This window comes from Xiphophorus hellerii, chromosome 18 (assembly GCF_003331165.1).
Source record: "Xiphophorus hellerii strain 12219 chromosome 18, Xiphophorus_hellerii-4.1, whole genome shotgun sequence".
Classification (NCBI taxonomy): Eukaryota; Metazoa; Chordata; class Actinopteri; order Cyprinodontiformes; family Poeciliidae; genus Xiphophorus; species Xiphophorus hellerii.
In genome coordinates this window covers 24,440,965-24,460,562 of record NC_045689.1, presented here as the reverse complement: position 1 = coordinate 24,460,562, position 19,598 = coordinate 24,440,965, and the positions used below count along the sequence as shown (strand labels likewise).

Genomic DNA, 19,598 nt, shown 5'->3' with positions numbered 1-19,598 from the left:
AATTGAGTGGAAAATCAATCAATCACATCAACTTTATGCACTCAGGTTGTGCATCTGTCTCTTGTCTGTATTATATACAACAACATCCTGTGGCTTTGGAATGGGAGTTTCGAACCTGCATCCCAGTTCTCCGTACACCAGAACATGTGCTCAATCCCAACATTTCCAGTAGTGTTTTTTAAATTCTTTTTTTTAAAATTTATAAAATTTTATTTTACACAAATCAACATCTGGGATAATCAGATAAATCCATGACAACCCCTCTACATCCTGGAGAGGATCATCACAGACCGAATCTGGAAAGCAGAAGCAAAAACACAGATGGAGAGATCATTTCAAGTTATCTTACATCTTCATCCAGGTTGGTCTGCTCCAGGTCTATCACTTTAAACTGGACTCTCTTCAGAATCTCCTCCAGAGACTCGCACGTTTTGTAGTCCAGCTTCTCACCTGAGCACACAAACACACATTTAAGAATTTATGTGCAGTAGGAGAAGAAACAAGGTTAAAAATACTGTAAAACAATCGGGAGTCAGTAGGGACAAGTTGGGAGCTGTCCAATCAACAGATATACAAAAGCAGAGGGTCCAGTAATTTGTTGGACTGAACTGTCCATGTGTGAGAAGATATTGAAAATTTGAATGTAAGAGAACGACTTGTTTCTGCTAGAGATTGACTCTGAAAAACAATGAACCGGTCAGGGGGGAAAAAAAAAAAATCTAAATCCTGTTTTCCCTCCCCCCCAATCAGAAAACACACCAGACTACACCCTATAAAGATAAACTGACAAAAACACTCTTTGGAGTGGAAGAAGTTACTGAATGATGAAGAGATTTTCAGCTGTTTAACATAAAGATGGAGGAAGAGCAGATGTACAAGTCATTTATATCAACGCAGTATTTTCTACAACATTTTGAGGCGTATCTGGAGTTGGAGTGAGCGAGACTTTAAGTTGATACCAGAAAATCGGTTGATAACAGAAAATCGTTTCTGTTTTGATGCTTTGCAGCAGGATTCTTCTGTCTGCTATTGAGGATGAAACTTTTAAAATCTGAGATGAACACTGTTTGATAGCAGCTGCCCTGGTGTGTGACCTCATCTCTGCTCTTAAAATAAATAGTTAATGAACTCTTACAGCAGGAAGATATAGAATCACAATTTAAATTCTGGTTCTTCATTTTCTTTTAATGTAGTTGTTAAAGAGAAATTTGAAATCAGCAGGTCAAACGTTTTTTAAAAAAAAAGAAAAAAAAAAGGTGACCATAAATCAGCCACAGCATTCTTAATGGAGCGTCTCTGGTTTCTGGACATTTTTTCTGAAAGGTCAAAGCAGTCATTTCCAAATAATATGGAGCACATCATCACTCAGGGGTAGAAAACCTTTGACATAGTTTCCAGTTATTCCCACAGTGGCTGTTCCAGCAGGTTCACCTCAAGTTCAAACTGTGCTGTGTTCAAAGAAATTGCACAAGAATGCAAAAGTCAGATCTCAGAATCTGCATGTCTCAAGAGGGGAAAAGGTAGAAGTTCATGATGAGAAAACATGAAAAAGACCAGAGCAACGTGCCTTAAATTGGAAAAGTTGTATCTGGAAACAAAAGTATACAAAAAAACAACCAAGCACAGGATTTTTGGAACAATAAAATCTGGAGTCGTGCAAGTGAGAACCTCGTCCTGTTTTAAAGGCCCTGGTGTGGCTTAACAAAAGCCTGCAAATTTCTATTTACTGAATTAATATAAAGACGATGAGAGAAATTTCCTCTGGATTAGGGCTGCACCTAATGATTATTTTAGTAATTGATTATTCTGACTGTTAAAGAGATAAAGAAATAGCACAATATGCATATTTTTCATTTAAAGTAGAAGTTCAACAAAAGATGCAAATAAGAAAATAATTCAACTACGTTTTGGGAAAATCCCACTGAAGGAGTTCTGGGTAGAACAGACAAAGAAGGTTTTTCACCCTAAATGCAAAATGTGGTTTTTTTTGTACAATTTTGGCTTAATTAAGGCTCTGACTGTGTTGTACTTTCAGCAAATGGCCATTTTTAGAGTCTGCATACTCCAGTGAACAATTAATCTATGAGTAAATTAGAGTTGACAATTATTTCAGTAAACGATTAATCACAATTAATTTGATGAATCATTTCAGCCCTATATGGATTAATAAAATACTTAGCTTTCTGACAACGCTTCTTCGCATTGGCTAAATAAATAAGGTATAAAATGCTGCGTGTTGTTCATCGGAGCTTGTTAAAATTAACCTATTAAAGGCAGACAAAAATACACAAGTCGAATGTACAGCACTGCCTGCGACTGCTGTGTTATTTTTGTGCTTACCCTTCAGATCCAAGCATTCATTTCGCTGAGTCAGGTCTTTCAGTTCCTACAGAAACAGAAAGAAACGTGGTCAGAATGAGTTCATCTTGTCCATCAGTCTGCAGCAGACTTTGCTTTTCACATGATGAAACTTTCACGTCACATTAGAGGAAATTCAATAAAGTCTGTAGGAGAGGTTTGCATCACAGATCTTGTGCAAACCGAGATAAACCTTCGGTACAAACATTAGTTCAAGGCGGCTGAAGCTGCTGACTGAGTCCCAGTGATGGCAAGTTTAAAAGGAACAGCGTATCGCCGGCAGAGCGACGTCATTGGTCAGTACAGGTGGGATACTTGGGACAGGTTTTGTTGATCATTTCCTTTTCTCTATTCTCTGCTGTGTTCTTATAAATCATATGCCTTAAAGTCTCTGTATTGCTTTACCGCAATAAAAAAAAGTAGAGGAAGGTGGAGCTAACGATCTTTTGGCAACTTTAAGATGAAAAGCTTCCCATTAGAAGAGCACCTTATATGGCATTCCTCGGCTTCTTCAGCTACAGCTCTGCACAGTTTAGACATAGCTTGAGGAGTCTTTTAAACAGGAACAGCAACAACAACAACAACAATGCAAAAGTGAAACTAAACTTCAACCCACAAAGTTACGCTATGAAAAACTAGAAAAATGGGTTGTAGAGTAAAAAAACAGGAGAAGTATCTCTCAATTTCAGGTTTGGAAGCAGCCCTGAGAGACATTTTGACTAAAATGTACAGTCAACATGAAAGCAAAACTGGACACCTTTAAAAAAAAAAAAAGCTGCTTTAGGCCTTGATTAGAGTGCCATTTATTTCTTCAAAAATTTATTTTATTCTCCATTTGAGGTGAAACATCTTCACCCAAACTAAAGAAAACAAACAAACAATAACTACCTTCTTTACACCAGAGAGTGGCAATAAAACGAATGCTGACGAAATCAAAGCAGAACCACACTGGATCAATTCAGCTTTGCCATTTGGTACCCACTATTTATTATTTATTCCTGGAAACAAACTAGGGCAGCCTAATTTATCCTTTCCTTTCTTTCTCATCTGTGCTTCCATCACTCTGTGACCTTTTGGACAGATCCACTTGTATCCAGTGTGAGACTGTCCTACAACGGGCTACATATGACATTTACATGCAAATGCTTGTTCGTTACACTTGGAATACATTAGCCAACAATTATTGGGCTTCAAATAGTCCTTCACAAAATGAATACTGCACACAATAATAATTCTGACTGTGTAGTCGCAATACATTGTGTAGCCCTAAAACAAACCCTTTTGTCTTTAACCACTGTGAACGTGGCCATAAACAATCTCAAGTCTTAATAAACGATATGCTAAGATCGATGATATAGACACCATTTTAAAGATGTATGGTAAAAAGTTTTTTTTGTATTTTTTTAAACAAACTTTTAAAAATATATAGAGCCCCAATAACAATATATATCCCGATCCAGAACTGCACAGGATTCTGGGGGATGTAGGCAGAGGAAAAGATTTTAGCTGATCAACCTCTTAAGGTGAGCTAAGCTTGATAAGTTGCCTCAACTAACTAACTCGCTCACTCTTTAGTTGCCTAGCAACAATCTGCTAAGTAACTTGCGCAGCAGCAGTTTCTGGTTTTGCCATCGTGTCTCATCAGTGCTTAAAACTAAAAATAAACAATGGAGTGGGGTGAAAACTGTGGATAAAACAGGAAAGGTCATGCCACCAGTTTGGCAGAATTTTAAATATGTAAAACAAAAAAATAATCAATAATTATCGACAACGACCAATATGAAAAGTTTATGTTGCGGTATGTTTTTCGGCCATGTTGTCCAGAGACATAAATTTAATGTATATAATTCTTTCTAAATGGACATGCAAACACTACATCATCAAAGCAAACTGAAATAAAATTAAAATTATTTGAACTTAGGCGATAAAGAAAAACATTATTGCAATTGAGCTTCCTGCTGCTCGGCTCAGCCCGGCTATGATGTTGTGAAGCATAAATGTAATTTTAGAGGTGGTGTACTGCACCTGCTGGTTCCCACGTGAAACCAGCCTCAATGTGTCTTGACTGGAAAAGTTAAATCTTACATCCAGAGCTCCTCGTGTATGTTCACCTTGACCACTGACTGACTATAATGGCACCACAGATTGAAGGCTGGTATTTAACCTCCTGCCCTGGTAAAACATCCAACCAGCCCACACAAACACGAAAACACACAGCATGCTGCCCTCAAAACTATGCACCAGCAAATCCCAGTCTCTAGATGATTGCTCCGTCCATTCAGGGTGAACTCCGCAACCCCTGCCCTACTGCCTCACTGCTGTGGCTGAATATAACGATGACAGAGTTCATGGCCTCTCGCATGACTCGACTGGTTTCAAAAACATGATGTTGTGGTACAAATACCACATGCAAGAAGCTGAGCCATTGTTACACTAACAGAACGACGTGAAGTGCTTGAGATAACAGAGCTTGTGTATTCAAGGGAAAAACAGACACGGGCATTAACAGTCTCTGGTGACATTTGGTGAAATCAAACTAGACTCTGTTGAGGGAAGGAGACAGATCTCTTAGGGAATTTTTCATTAGATCTGTACTTACATACGATGAAAATGGGCACATGTCGGGAACGCTGACCAGATCAGAGTAAGTTCGTCCCTCTAAGCTCTGCCAGAACCCAAAATAAAGCATGACACATCATGGATCACTTGATGAGTGTTTGTGCTGTGGGTGGACTTTCAAAGAACAAGCGTTTTAATTTCTGACCAGTTTCATTTCTCATTGTTGCTATGTGCAGAGTTTCAACATATTTTTAACATTACAAAAATCACAGTGACTTCGGATGGATATTTCCAAAGGGGGTCACGATTTAAACATAGAAGGTGAAGGAGGGAAAGGTGCATGGATGGATGGACGGGCAAAGAGAAGGATGCATACAACTTTTACAGAATTAGATAGAGAATTTTTAAAAATTGTAAATATTTTGACAGTTCTCTTTTTGCTTACTTAAATATGAGAAACTTTTCTAAACCTCCTTATGTAATAACCTTGTACACATGTTAAAACGGACAGCATATTAAAGCTACAGTTCTCATATTATACAAATATTTTTTCATATTTACTAAACTGTTACTACATTATATAGTGACAGTCTTAGTAAACATATTTAAACATAAAACTGTCACTATGTTATGACATTATAACACGAAGTACATAATTTGTCAGAAAAACAAAAATAAACAAACAAACAAAAAAAGTATGCTCCTCTGCCATCTCCAAAAATGTCAGAAACATACAATCAGAGTCAGGACGAAGGTCTTACAAGTGTCAATCATTCTGGTGTACGCGCTGCTGGGTGGAAACCGCAAGATTGTGTGCAAAAGCTCAAAATTGATGGTTTGTCGCAGCTGTGCAAATGGCAGAAAAACAACTCACCATTACAGAAAAACTGTTCATCTGTTGTCGTCTGTAGCCATGCTAATTAGCTTGCGCATTCACAGCAGTTGGTGTGAGTGTGATTGACGGCACTAAGACCTTCCTCCTGGCTCTGATTGGTCATTTCTGACCAGGAGCGGTGTATTTCTGCGGCAGGACCACAGGGAGGAGGGAGAATAGCTCAATTTTCCCCTGATTATATGTTATATGGTCTCGACATAGTTAAAGTTTTAATAAATATGTAAAAAAAAGGAAAAAAAAAAGCACTATATTTTTATAAAAGTTAGCAAACTGAGCTTTAACTAGTCAGCCAAAAGTAACAAAGATTTTTAAGTAGCCTAAAATGTATTTTAGTCGATCACAAATGTGACTCTTCATACATGGAAATTAACAGCAGCCAGTTTAAAATAAAACTAATTTGTTCAAAAGCCATATTAATCTGCATGATGCAATGCTTACCGTCTTAACAGACGAGCATATGTGCTACTTCCTTTAGCTTTAAACATACACAGTGGATGTTCTGCAAAATCAATGACAGATGTCCTCTAACATATAGCTCTGATAATACAGCTTGTAAATGATAAAGGACTTATGACAGTAATTCTACGTAAAGAGGGCGCCTGCATGTTTATCTGTACATTAAAAAGCTGAAAGCAGCCTATAATTTTACATCTCATTTACAAACATTTGCCAGTTTCTGTTTACAGCAACAGCATTCAGGGAGAACATACAGTATGTCTACACAAACAAGCATTTAAAAATGACGGAAAAACACTCTTGATGGAAAATGCAATCAAGAGAAATGTGACACAAAGCTACCAAGTGTCCAAGTTTTAGGACCCCGGTGGGAGGAACTGTGCAGCAGGCATTCAACATGCAGCTACTAAATAGTCTCGCATACACCCCCACACGCACGCACTAATGGCAATATGGAAAATCACCTGTAAGACCACTGGCAGGTCACCACATGAGCAATCCAGCAGGACTTAATAAAAAAAGCATTTAGAGTGAAAAAGAAAACAGTAAATATTCGAGCAGCGCTTGCCAAATACCTCTTACTGTCCAGCCTTGCTTATGTGACCAGTTACTGCAAGGGTGACTCAGCAGAAACGGATGGTCTCTTTACCGGACAAGAGCTCTGCTGGTAGACCATAAAAATGAAACCGTGACGGTCAACACCGGACACAGGTTGGTGAAATTTCCACTGGATTTGACTGAAACTTAAGATACAACTGTTGATGACCACATTTTAATAAGTTAAGAGGATTTGGACTTTGAATTTACTTTCTCTATTTAATAATTAAGGTGGACATTTTCAAACCCTGAAAACCCAGACGTGGCATATATTCAAACTTGCAAGTTTCCTGCCTTTCCTTTTGTGTTTTTACTAAATCAATTTACCTACTGTCAGACTTTGGGGATGCGGTGTTTACCACCCCCACAGGAGATGTGAGTGCTGAGCTTGGGAGCAGGGATGCATTATTAATTCCTCCTGATTGTTATGCCACTGCAGAGCACGCACTGTAAACCGTTTACTGTCCCCGCTTTACGGGCTTTGCACATTTGTCGCGACAAGCTTTTTGAATGATGGTGTCAAACAAGAAAGAGGTCTAGATGAAAATATGTTCCACACGGCGAGGAGACTGGTCAGCTGAGAGTTTGGGATCTCAGCCTCGTGTGGATATTCACATTAATGTGCTAAGCTGCTGTTGTAAAAAAAAATGAAATAAAATAAAATGACATGGGTACATTGCAGTACATTTACACACTTCAGGACTTTTTGTAAAATTTCCAGCTTCCAGAGTGATATAAATTGCTGAAAGACAACAGTTTTTTTCCCCTCAGGCTGGCTATATATTCCCCATTTCCTCTAGCGCCGTTACAAAAACACATCTGACGTTCAGAGGAAACAACTCCCAAATGAGGAAACTCCAACTACAGTAATAGAAATGAAGTTTGTGCGTCAGTTCACACACAAAGGCAGAATATCTGCAGAACAATATCGAAACGTTAGGCTTCCTCAGAGGAAGATGAAGAGCTGAAGGTCTGACATGACGAGACGGAAGTCTGCCACCAAGAAACTATAAAACAAACAACTGGACCTGATGATTGCCTTTTGGTTTTGCCTGTTTTAAAAACCCCTCAGTTCTGTCAATTTATTTACTGGTGTTTTATAATGTGCTGGTTTCATCAAAGACTAGTAAAACTGCATTCATCAAACATAGTTAAAAAAAGGAGAAAAAAAGAAGAGCATCCTGTTACCTGTGTAAAGACCCTGACTGTATGCTTCAGAAACGTAAGGACTGGGATGACGGTCCCGATGTGGGACTGTAAAGGCCGATTTATAGTGTCTGACTTTAAAAACTGTACAATACAATCAGTAGGGTTGGGTGATAAATTGATTTTATCAATTAATCAAATTTTTTGCTTTGCGGAGATTTAATTTTTGGAAAAATTGGGATTTTTTTCTCTCATGTACTTCTTGGGTTTTCATAGTTCAGAGTGATGTCAGCACACCTAGGTAATACAAATGACAGCACACCCACGTTTTACAGCTTGTAAGTATTTAGACTTTGAATTCAGGTCAACGCTATGACGGAATATTAGGGCCAGGCTAAAACGTAACTATTTTAATTAGGAGAATAAATTTATAATACTAACAGGATAAAGTTGTAATTTGATGAGAACTACTAAAACAGCAACAAAAACTTCAATGAGGAATGTGGAGCATCTTATGAAGTCATTCTTTGGTATAAGCTTTATAGATAATACTTAGCAGACGTATTTTTAACACAAACAAAATTATCACTAGCAGGATTTTTGAAACGATTGTGCAGACAATTAAGTTTATTTTGAAGATCAGATCCTGATAATAGTTACTAGAAAGAACAACTTTTTCTAGTAATTTTAAGACTTTTTTTTCTGGTAAAATTGCATTTTTTTTCTGCTGATATGATCATTTTCTCGCAATAGACAAAAATTCAGGAAAATACAAGATTCTTTTGTTAGTTATTTCCTATGCCTCTTCAGATATACCTGACATGGTTAGATGGTTTACTTCATTACAGGTGTTAATTGTGACAGTCTTGTTATTAAGTGTCGAATAACAAAATAATCTGAAAATGAAGGATTTATAGGATTATTAAAAGGCTGCATCTAACCTGACTCTTAATCTGTTATTAAACTGTAAAATTGTGACAAGCTCTTGGCTGATGTGGTTAGATTTGAGACAGAGTTCAGTCACACATGTATGGCTTCTCATGTCTCCGCAATCCCAGCTGATGCTCTGAAAGCACACAAGTTCTGAGGTGTTAGCGGATCGACTTCTATGATGTGAACGGACAACGTGATCTGTAATGGTGGGGCTCTTTTTGTGTTTATTGCGGTTTAAAAGAAAGCCAGCCAACATTTTCTGATGCTGCCTCATACTTGTCATTGGTTGTCTTGGGTGAGTTGCTCTTCTCTGACTGAAGAGTTTCTTTTGATTCGCTCACCATGAATGATTTTGCCTGCAACAATTGCAAAAAGCGAACCCAGCTTAAAGTCATCACATGCAAAACAACCTACAGAGCAAGATTAAATGTTTGAGCTCATTATGTTTCCAAGGCAAAGCTCATTTTATAGCAGCTCTGTCTGCAGCAAGACGGACTGGGAAAAAAGCTCACAAAATAATAATAATAATAATAAAAAATAAAGTTACTAGTTCCTAGGTGAGTTTGTTTTTGATGCAAGACAATCCTGACATATCACAACTACAAGCGACAAGATAAGTTATAGACCATTTTGATGCCACTCTCCACCCCCTTTAGAATTTATTTAGTAAACATTTGTACATAAAAAGCCCAGCAAACCCTTCACTAAATGTCCTTTTGTTGCTTCTTACCTGTATTTGTTTGAGAACTTTGGGGATAGGTTTACAGTTGAGTTTCTGACAGGCCTGTTTGTAGGAAGAGAGGATCTCCTCCACCGTCACATTCTGAGCTGAAAAACACAACAAGAAGGTAAAAAATTAGAAAATAGTAAAACAAGGCAGAAACGTGAATGAGGATGGCTGGATTCTCTGCACACATTTGAGTGTTTAAAATGTTTAACAGTTGTGAATGTCACAGCAACACTGAATTCAGACTAACGTACTGAAACAGAAACACGACTGTGGAGACACAATTAGGACACCTAACGCCTTTTAGTTTTTCTAAATGGTCACATTTAGTTATGAAGCTGTCCTTCAAGTACATATAAATGTTACTATGACTGTATTTTAATTACTTTTTAAAAAATTTTTATTAAGTGATAAAGATCTAGGGAACATTTATGTAGCCTCTGAACAGTACCAAGCACACCCTGATGCTACTCATCATCAGCTCCTGTTCGACCAAAGCTTCCCTAAAATAAAGTGTAGGACTGAGACACAAAGAAAATACTTTGTTTTACTGCGACCTGTTTGTGTTTGAGCCTGAGGGAGCACTCCGCTCTGACACAGAGGATCAGAAAACATGACCCTCCCACCCCCCACCTCAGGGTGCCCCTACTTAAAGCTGCAAAAAGGAGGTATTGTTCTTGGTTTTTGTGTGGGTTAAATGCAGTTGCCATCCCAGACTGTTGCAGAGTCTAACTCCAGTCAGATGACTGGGCAACATTCAAAGCTACTGTTCTGGCTGAGAGGCTCTGCTGATAGATGAAGCAAGGCACTCGTGCAGAGAGAGAGAAAAAAAAAGGAAATAAAAGGCCACGATAGACGGACATGAAAGCCAGAATCCGTACACATAAATTTAAAAACATGAGGCCAATTGATCTGATTGACAAAAACAGGAGAATAATTATGGTCTTTGTTTCCATGAGCTCTCCACACACATACTCAGCACTCTGCCTGTGTGTGTGTGCATCTGACTTCTGCTGCAGTCAGCAATCTGATTTCACAGATGTGAGAAACTTGTCTCCTTCACTGTCCAGCGGCATTCATCACTGGTATCCCTGCTCTCTTGCAGCGGCTCTCATTAAGTTCATCACCCAGCGCCTTGGTTAAAAGCAAATTCTGGAGAAAAATGCTGCAGTGCGTGAAATCGGCGATACAAGACCCGCATTTGTACTCTGGTTTTCTGTCTTCTAGAAAAAGCTTATTTTAATCATAAATGGCTGGCACGCAAATGAGAAAGCTGACAAAGATGCAGAATTTGGTGGTGATGTAAAAAAAAAAAAAAGAAAAGGGTCAGACATTTCAGTTATATCCAGTAACGTTGCGGTTCTCCAGATTGGTTTTGAGAAGGTATTTTCAACTCTTGGTCTCGTCTGAACCACATTTTAAGTTTTTTTTTTTTCCTCAATCAAGTCCACAACTTCGGCATCCTTTTTTTTAATTTCGACTTGGTGTGCATCGCCTGGCTGCATCTGGACAAGTCTTTAACTCAGAAAATTGTTGCTTGTCTTGATACGTTTGCAACACCATTATGATAATAGCAATGGTCTTGAAAGCTGTCTTGGATGGATTTAGTGCTGGTCTTCCTACACTCAAAGTTTAGATAGCAAAAGATGTGAACAACCAGATTTAGGACTTTTATTGGCTATTTCAAACACATACCCCTTGATTTAATCTATTCCACTGTAGCACTGGTTGCATCTTTAGGGTCATTGCCCACTATTTCAATCCTCTTTCATTTTTTTTTTTTTCAAAGATTCACAGTATTTAGCTCCAGCCATCTTCATATCAACTCTGACCACCTTCCCATTAAAGAAGAGATTTACAGATTTCAGATTTTTGCTATAAAAAAAGGAAAACTTGCCATGAATGCGTCTTTATTTGTCTGTCACCTAAAATCACAACTTGACGCATGTAGTTTTAACATGAGGAATTCAGAAGGAAAACTTTTGCAAGTCGCTGTAATCTTCAACGAAATGCTTCACTAGGCGACACGACTCTAAATGTTTGTGTCTTTTAGTGAATTACAAAGGCATAACATGGGTGTAATCATTTAATGCAACATTAACAGTTTAAATATGTGCTTCATTGTGGCAGTTATGTTTTACTCAAATGGGCATTTGGCAGGACACAGCAGATTGATGCCAATCTGCGTTAGTATTTTACCTCTGAAATGCATACAGAGCGAGCTCTGTGGCGCGAGAAAGTAGTCTATTAAATTTGTTCTGTACAGTTCATGCGTTCCAGCGAACAAAGTGTCCTTGGAAAAGTGCTATTGTGCAGCGTCGCTGTGGAGCAAGTGTGTGAGTAAACATTTCCTGAGACGAGGTGCGGTTCGGAGGTGGAGAGTGTCTGATGCTCACTAGACTGTACTTTCACGCAGCTTATTAATTAGAGAAGGCTAGAAGGGGAATTGGCAAAGAGCAGAGATAATTTAATTTAAAAATGATTCATCACCGCTATATTAAAAGAGTGCAAGGAGTGTGGCGTGTGACCATTCCTCCAAATTTAAAACAAGGAGTAAGCTGAGGAAAACAAAGAAAAACAAACATCACCGCCAACCGAAGTCAGTGATAAGAGTTGAAAGAGTGCAGGATCAGTAAAGCCTGAGCTACAACTGCTGTCTGCATTTCTGCTGGCTCTGCCTTTGTTTTATTGCACTCTGCTCAGAGCTGCTGCTACATGCATGGATGGGAGTGGTGAGGAGGCACGCAGAGAGGGAAGGAAGGCCAAATGACTGAGCCAGGTTATGTCTTAAAAACACAGATTGAGAACCGGTGACACGCACAGCCAGAGAGGCAAGGAGATTAAAAGGTAATACAACAATGAGTCAGGAAATAAAGTCCACATCAGAAAATGAAACAAAAACGAGACTGAAAGCACGAACAGTACAGGAAGCAGACTCCTGATCTAGAAAGGAAACACATTCACAGACCAAGAAGGTGACACAGTATTGGTCTTGTTTAAGTGACTGTAAGAGAAGGTCGCAGAATAGTTAAACTAGCATTTATTTGACCCTTTTAAAATCATGTTTTTGGCTACAATTTAATCAGCTTTGAGTATAAAAGGACGACCCTTTGACCTTTATGATCTGAACCCAAACTCTATATAGTTTCTACTTTTTATTAAGCATGTGATAAATAAACCAAACCAAGACAAAAATGTGTATATTCTGTCCATGCAAAATAAAAAGTTAAACTAAGCAGATGAACCGTCCACCAAAACTCATAAAATCTGTGTCTGTAAAAGATTCGAGGCAAGATGTTTCGCCACATTGATATTTCCGGTTTGGAGAACACCGAAGAAGAGACGACTCTGCTCTAACCAAGAAAACCTCAGACAGGCCAAATCTTTACATCTTGTTTGTGTTTGCGATTGCTGCTGGCAGCTCTCCACTGCGCTACAGCAGAGTTGTCTAAACTGTGGTCTGTGCAACAGAACCTTGTATTCTGCTGACTCCGGTTCTCTGAGGTGAACTGGGTTGTGCAGGGTTAACGGCTAGAACCGATGCTTTTCTGACAAGAGCTGGCCAGTTTAGCACAAATGTACCCACAAACATTTTGAGCTCCCACAATGTTTGTTGAAAATAAAAATCGAGGAATTTTGACTGTGACGGGAAATGAACAGGCAAAACTTGCACAAATGTTTCTCCCTTCGTACCCTGACGTGGAGAATTACTGCCAGCATACACATACACATCTGTAGATGTAGTAAGGAAATCAGTGTGATTAAATCCAGACAACCTAGAGACACAAACTAATGACAGAGCAATGCAAATGTGCCACATGATGTACTCCTGCAGATAGAGGGCCTTTTATAGACGACTACAGATGGCCAAAACTCTGCTACAGAGGTAGCTGAAGGGGACACAGCCTCCAGCTGGCATTGCAAGAACACACTGACTATCTGCCTGAGAGCTTCACACAAAGGTCAACGTTTGAGAGTAATTCCACTAAACTCTTTAGAGAGTGAAATTTAATGTGGGACTGTGGGCATGGTGCTTAATTTGAGCAAGTCCTGAAACGTAGGGCTTAAAATGCTGAGTAATTTAGGACACCCTAACAGAAAAGTTGTTTTTAAATGTGTAATTATTATAAACCACGGTGGGAAATAGGGATGATATCATCATATAGTGGGGAGAGAAAAAAGTCATGGGATAAGAGTGAGCTATGAAGTGATAATAACTATTTTTAATGACGACTGCAAAGACCAAAGGTTGAGAGGGCAGTAAGGGTCGTTACTTTAGCTATTTGAGATAGTTTACCCTTTTTGGTTCAATGGGAGCCAAAAACAACCCTGGTTTTAAAACCTCTTCGTACCACAGCCTCTTTTATTTAGCAACTTTTTGGAGAGTTCTCAAAAATGACATCCCCAAAATGAATTTCATATATGTCAGGAACTACAAGGTGTATTTGACTGGTTCAGGTATCAAAATAAAGGTAATATTCCAGAGAATACTCTAGAAGTCTAAGAAGCGTCATTTGTATTACTGAGAAAGAACATATGGCATACAGTGAAAAAATACAAAATAAAAATAATAAATTCTAATAATAAATTCATTACGTAATGTGGATTTTCCTTAAAAGCATGCAGCGGAAACCCAGAAACTCTAGCAATTCACGATACAGGTTCTGACCAATTACTGGACCAAATTTCATTCCAAAAACCTGAAACATAGACATTTTAGAAAGGTATTGGTTGATAAAATTCCAGGTGAACACTCCAAATGTGCCATCTTTGGACATTTTGGCACCATGAGTGCAATTACAAATTTCTCTCTCTTTTTTTAATGTCTTTATTTATTTCCCCCCCCCAACCTATATCTTGCTATAAATATTATTTGCAATTAATAACAGTGGGTTGTTTTTTTAAAACAATATAAGAGTGAATTACTACTAAAAAGCACAGTCCTGGGCGCTCTGGTTATAAAAGCATTGAGGAAAACCAAACCCACAGGGGAGATTTTCTGCAGCCCATTGGTTGATTCGGGTGATTGACACGTCTAACAGTCAATAGAGTCAGGGGAATTACAAAATCCCATAGAAACATCATTCACCAATTACAAACGAGCTAAAACGTAAACGATCGGAAAGCTCCAGCTGTGCGTTTGAGTATATAGGCGGTATCCATGGAGACAGAAAAGCTGAAAATAGTGCGAAATCACAACAGTGTGACACAAGAATAACAGATTACAGTACCTGTGTGGAAATATTTACTCTTAACATGGATTATGACCACGAAACAGTACTTTTGGGTCACTCTTCGTTGAAGTGCACAGTCACCTTTGTGATTTTTAGATTATAATTGTCATATTCCTTATGTAACAACTAGTTTCATCTAAAGTGTTTTGCTGTGAAAATAAAGCAAAAACCCAATAAATCTGAAATATTTCTTGCAATTCTGTGCATATGGGATAGAAGCATTTTCTAACACTTCTTTCCTCTCTCATCAGAGACAAATTAGGGCACAAAAAACCTAAATATGAAAACAAAGCCAGCTTTTTAATCAATCCACTCATGCTTAAATTTGAACTGAGGGCATCATGGTTCACCTGTTTCCTAAAAATAATCTGCTCCCTCAGATTCTGAGAATGAACATGTACTGTATAAACAATGCCAAAAGTGAATGCTCTGATGCGCTGTGTTTGTGTATTTTGACTCTTGCTCTTGACTGTAATACTTCCTTGTCAGAACGGCGTCGTAAAAGTAAGCTACTTCAGTTACCGCACCTGCATGAAACCAGAACCAGCTGGGCTGATGTCCCAGGGTGAAGAAAAAACAGCCAGCAACAGGGGAGGTTTAACAGTCGTGAATTTTAAATCAATTACTCAACCTGAATAACAGGCAGAGCTGCAACAAGTACAAGCACATGTTCAACCAACAATGTGACCTAGAAAGCCCATCCTTTGACCTTCCACACCTCAACTCGCTTGTGTAACGCCTTAAGTGAGATCATGCTAACTTCAGAGGAGGTAGCTACTGTATATTAACACACTGTTATATTATTAGTTATTGATATGGATATTTTGCTCTCAGAAAACTGATACAGAGTACCATATACATCTGTTTGTTTTCCCTGAACTACACTATTGTGACAGCTGAAGCTTTTCCATGAAGATACTATGCAAGAAAACTTCACCCAGCGGCCCGTCGTGTTTTTGAGTTTAAAAAATTGTTTAAAGTTGACAGGAAATTTGAAAGTATCACTTGATAATTATGTTTCATTGAAAGATTAATATCTGAACACCAACTATAAAGTCTTAAAAAATGCAAACATTAAAACAAAACTTAAATAAATAAGCAATGCTAAGCCTGGTGGGGGCACACTTAAATCCTGGTGGCCTGCCAGGCTTATAAGACACTGGGGCAGACCCTGCTATAAGTCAATTGTTAACTGTTGAAAAGTTACCAATAAAAGGAGCCAGGTGGTTTTTTTATATAAAAATGGTCATGCACCCACATGGGAATCCCATAAACTTTATTTTATTATTAAAAGACCCAATACTAAGTGCACATTTTAGCAGCTACTGCATAAATATGCCCATTTTTAACTTTTATTTAAGAGTATAAGCACACGTTCAATACTCATTTTATAATTTTATGTTGTCACCAGAACCTTTTGTTCTGGTTTGTTAGGATTTTTACTAGATTAAAAGTATCCGTACTTTTACAGTTTTTTTGTTTTGTTGTTTTAAACTTTATGTCTTAAAATCAAGGTGTTCAACTCTTGTCAAGCAGGTACAAGTAATCAAACAGTAAACTTAAGAGCCTGTCAGATAAAAATGCTAAACATCTCCTTCAAAGCCTGACAACTCTGTAAGAAAGCCTTAGTCAAAGTCTTTATCACATCCCACAAGTGTCAGCATAGACTGACCTACAGTGTGACAACAGTGGCAGCGTAGGCTGTGCTGCCGGGGCAATTCATAGAGAATATTTACCTCTTTGAAATTATCACAAAAAAAAAGCATATACTAGCTGAAAAGAGGACAATGAATGCATTTATTCTTGTAAAGTTGAAGATCAAAAGAATACATACAAGTTTAAGCCTAACTTAGTTAATTACACACCTTTTAATAGAAAAGGTCTTACTATCCACCCTAAAGAAGCATTTTGTTACACTTCCAATGAAAAAAGAGAGGAGTGGTTGATATGTGATCCAATGTTACACAAAGAAACATCAATGTGCGCAAAGTACAAAATAATAGAAAGAAACATCTCCCTCCCCAGAATACTGAACAGAGGCATTTATGAAAAACATCTAAAGAAGTGTTAAAACACCTAAGGGGCCTAATTACTCTATTATGAAGTTCTTCAAAGGCGCTTGATGTTTAAGCCAAACCCCGGGGGCCTGTATAAACATGAAATTCTTACCTTTTCACATAATAAAGCAGAGTTAACATTCTGCTTTCCCTCAAGGAAGCTGTCAAATGAAGGCACTGCCAGCCTTCAGACCGCCGACATCTTAGACAACTCAATCTAATACCAGTATTTCTTAAAGAAAAACAAATCACAACTGGGTTTTCCTAAGTGCTTAGCTTGCATTTTGACCCAGTTTCAGCACGTTTGTTATTCTCTTCATCTCGACCTCCTTTCTCTACCTTCATCACTCATTCGTTCCCTTTGCTTAACTGACAGGAAAACAATTTGTTCTTTCACTTGAGCAACACAGAGCAAACAAGCAAAGATAAAAGTCTACTTATTTTCAGAATAGCGACAGACACCACCTGTACATAAAGATAATGGTCATCCTGTGGAAAAATTCAGTAAAAATACATTTAACAAACAGATTTCTCCCAAGGGAAATTGATAAAATTCTTTGACTTGACTTTAACTCACATAGTAGACTATTTTTAAATTTGTTACGGATGATTTTTTGCTTCACTGATAAAGAATGACAGCATTTGTCATGCACAGATTAATTGGTCACAAATTGATCCGAATGATCATTCTTTAATTGGCTCTGACTGCAGATATTCAGATATTTCCTACTGATTACAGGGACCAAAACAAAGAGCTCCCAATATTTCACTGCAAAAATGTTTGTGCGCATTTAGAATAACATTTTAAAAGTGTTGGAAACTTTTAGTTTTAGTGATTACAAGTGCTTGCCTGGAATTATTGATGCTAAAGGTGGCCCAACCAGTTTTAAGGTGGCAATCACTTTAACACACAGAGCCATGTAGGTTTTTTTTCCTCCATTAAAGCTACGGTATGCAACGTTAATACGTTTAAAAAAAAAAAAATTGTTGAAACTCACACCGTTGCGACTGTATATTATGAGACAGATAATTTGTGGGAAAAAAAAAAAGGTCACCCAGCGCTATCTAGAAACAACCAATCAAAGCCAGCAGTAGGATCTGAACGCTGTCAATCAGGCCCGTATGCGTGCCAACCCCCCCCATTCTCTGCTCCAATGCAGTTTCTCCACTTCAGCAGAGCCTATCATAAATAGGACAGTTAGCATTGTTAGCATAGACGGTTTTCTGTAACCGCGAGTTGTTTTACCGCCATTAGCGCACTTAGCATCTCGTTCATGATGTTGTTTGACAGTGCTAAGACCCTCCTCCTGGCTCTAATTGGTTGCTTTTGACAGTAAGTGGTGCATTTCTTCCTACGGCAAAAGCAGCACAGGGAGGCGGAAGAGATTGCTCAGATATTCACAGATTATCTATCTCATAATATGCAGTCACAATATGGTGACAGTTTTAACAAATATGTAAAAAATATTTTTAATAAAAGCTACATACTGTAACTTTAACAACAAACACATTTAAAAGCTGCATTTGGTATTCGACTATACCTGTTGTGAAACAGTGAAGTGACAAACATGCAAAATAAAAACTTCTTCACACCACTGTATGCTACAATCCTAAATCCTGCATGTCCCAACTTGATGATAAACTCCATTAGTGACGTAAAATGTGGTGAACTCAACCATGCTCCCGCAGGTTACACTTTCAGTCTATACAGATAAACAGTTGAGGTGTCTGCAGAGAATATCGTTGGGGTAAAACAAACAGTTACTTGCTAACCAGCTAATACAACCAGTGCCTGTTTTTAGTGAGGCTACATTAAGGGGATCACCTTGCGTTAATTACTGCATTTATAAAAGCATTAAGACAGGAAACTGTTTTAAAAGACTTTTCAACAATTCAAAGAATTTTGCACCATCAAGGAATATCAGATACAAAGTGCAGGTTGGAACGGTGACATGTCAGCAGGGTAATTACTGTCTTCAGCAAGATAATGATCCAAAACATATGTCCAAGCCAAGACAGAAACGGTTGAGACACAAAAAGAGGAACCAGGATCTTGGACGACCTAGAGATTATGCAAACACAAATAGTCAAATACTCCTGTTCGTATGCTCCAACTTTGTGAAATGTTATGAGAGACGGATCAGAGCTGGTCTATTGGCAAAGGGAGGCTGCATTAAGTATCAACAGGGGAATCAATAATTGTGCCATTGTGCATTTTAAGTAAATCAGACTGTTCCCTAGTGGAAAAAAAAGAACATAAAGGCTGTATTTATATCTGCCTCTCAATGGATATGCAGTCATTTCAATTTTCACTCTACTAAAAAGTACAGCCAGGTACAACATATTTCTATCAAAACCTTGGAAATGTTGGGCCTAAAACAAAAGCAGTAAAAACCTCTAACCTAAATGCGGGAATAAAAAGCCTTGCCGTCCTATGCTCCAGCCCTGTTTGCTGTCATTTTACACGTCTTTGTTGAGGTGCGTGTTGTGGCAGCAGCGCCATTAACACGTAGCAGCCAGCTGACTGGTTTGTCAGAAGTGTGGCAAAAAGACTGAGCTGAGAATTTGTACCAGCATGCAAAATGAGAGTCAGATAAAATAAATAAACAAAAGGATGCAGTGATGGTTTGTATCCA

The 19,598-nt window shown here is 38.2% G+C and overlaps 1 protein-coding gene across 1 annotated transcript in view; it reads right to left on the bottom strand.

The window, feature by feature from the left end:
* ppp1r37 (protein phosphatase 1, regulatory subunit 37) overlaps positions 1 to 19,598 on the bottom strand; it is a 47,921-nt gene that overhangs the window by 12,510 nt on the left and 15,813 nt on the right. Inside the window, exons 2-4 of the mRNA XM_032590631.1 lie at positions 9,675 to 9,772; positions 2,341 to 2,386; positions 350 to 450 (exon numbers count right to left, since the gene is read on the bottom strand). Of these exons, the coding sequence (XP_032446522.1) occupies positions 350 to 450; positions 2,341 to 2,386; positions 9,675 to 9,772 (245 nt within the window). The remainder of the gene's footprint in view (positions 1 to 349; positions 451 to 2,340; positions 2,387 to 9,674; positions 9,773 to 19,598) is intronic.